This window comes from Calliphora vicina, chromosome 4 (genome assembly GCF_958450345.1).
Source record: "Calliphora vicina chromosome 4, idCalVici1.1, whole genome shotgun sequence".
In the NCBI taxonomy this organism is placed as follows: Eukaryota; Metazoa; Arthropoda; class Insecta; order Diptera; family Calliphoridae; genus Calliphora; species Calliphora vicina.
In genome coordinates this window covers 39,793,306-39,795,193 of record NC_088783.1, presented here as the reverse complement: position 1 = coordinate 39,795,193, position 1,888 = coordinate 39,793,306, and the positions used below count along the sequence as shown (strand labels likewise).

At 30.0% G+C, this 1,888-nt stretch overlaps 1 protein-coding gene across 1 annotated transcript; it reads right to left on the bottom strand.

Moving 5' to 3' along the window:
• Nucleotides 1-742: 742 nt before the first annotated feature.
• Nucleotides 743-1,288, bottom strand: LOC135957172 (uncharacterized). The gene has a single exon (XM_065507859.1). It carries the CDS (start codon nucleotides 1,237-1,239, stop codon nucleotides 892-894), a length of 348 nt encoding a protein of 115 aa, XP_065363931.1. The 5' UTR covers nucleotides 1,240-1,288; the 3' UTR covers nucleotides 743-891.
• Nucleotides 1,289-1,888: the final 600 nt, after the last annotated feature.

Here is a 1,888-nt window from a genome sequence, read left to right as displayed (position 1 = left end):
TTTCCGAGTATTCATCATACAAATTGCTTACGTTTCCAAACGTTTCGTTTTATAAAATCAGGCCTTTTATAAAACGAATCGTTCAGAAACGTAAGCAATTTATATGAAAAATACTGGTGAAAAGGTTTTGAACTTGATTTTTTCCATTTGTTTAACGTTTGTCGTTGCGTTTTATAAACTGAAGTTCTTAATAAATAACTTTATTTAGCACCCATTTCATACAACGAAAGGTACGAAATTTGTATAAAGGGTCTAATTTTATAAAACGAAACGACAAACGTTAACAAAATTTTGTATGGAAAATATTCAAGTTTGAAAACCTTTTCCTAGTATTCTTCATACAAATTGCTTACGTTTACAAACGTTTTGTTTTATAAATGAGACCCAAAGAATACCTGGAAAAGGTTTGAAACTATAGAACCTCATTTTATAAAACGCAACGAAAGACCTTAATAAAATGTTGTATGTATTGAAAAAATTCAAGTTTAAAACCTTTTCTTCATACAAATTGCTTACGTTTCTGAACGGTTCGTTTTATAAAATGGGACTCATAATATTTTTCATACACATTTTTTCAATGAGCCTTTTAGTATGAATAATACTGATAAAAAGTTCTGAAACCTAAGATCCTCATGTTATAAAATGAGACCCTAAATTTTTTCATACTTTTGCCTTTTGGTTTCATAAAATGAATCCCTTAAATTAGTCTGATATTTGTTAGCCATTTTTTCTAAAAAAAATATTTTTTTTTAAAACAATAGTGTTTATTTTCTTTTTAAATTTTTTTTTAAAAGATTCTTTTTGTTAAAATTTTCCAAATCAAACCAAAAACATCACATACAATAATAACTAAAATACTCCAACATGAAACTTAAATTTTAAAAATACAACTTAAAATCTCCAGGATCCACGGATGCCACCACTATAATCATTGCGATTATGGTCGAAATTACGAGAAGCTTGAGCATAAGCATCAATTGATCCTTGACCATCACTGCTGCTGTACAAATTGTGATTGTAATTGACAGAGGCTTCACGTCCATATTCATCCTTTTTGACGCCCAAATCAATACTGCCACCCTGAGGTGATCGCACACGTCTCACTACAACTGGTTCATATTCATATTCCTCAACCAGAGCTTGATGGGGTTCATACAATTCCTCCAGTTCAATGGGTGAAGCAGAAGCGGTTAGAATTAAGCAGGCAGCCACAAATAAAACACACTTTAAGGAGAACATTTTTAAATAAATGATTTTTTGTTTGTAATTTTCTTAATTCTTATCAAATTAAATTGTAGGTTTGAATACTTTTTCTTTACTGTCTGTTATGTTGTGCTAGCGCATCTTTTATATGAATTTTTAAACATCTGGTTTTGGGATTCACCTGACTTCAACTGATAAGGGGTGATTTTAAGCGTCTGAGCGGTATTATCTCATAAAATTTTATAGTTGTTTTCTTTTTGGGTAATGGGTGATTTACCTAGTATGACAAATTTTTTCATATTATTAAAATATTTTTCCCAAACCTCTTTTTGGGATTTACACATCTACAAAAATTTTAAATACTAAATCATATGAAATAATTATATTCCTATCACTTTTAATGATTATACTTTTTAAGTACAATTTAGCGGACAAACCTTTGAAACAAATTTAGGGGCCCGTTTTATAAAACTCAACGAAAAATGTTAAACAAATTTTGTATGGAAACAATTCAAATTTAAAACCTCCAGTATTCTTCATACAAATTGCTTACGTTTCTGAACACTTCGTTTTATGAAATGAGGCCCTAATTTTTAACGTTGGTCGTTGCGTTTGCAGCTTAACAGTCTCGCAACGTTAGGAAGACGTTTCGTTTTATAAAATTAGACCCTAAAGGCCACATTTT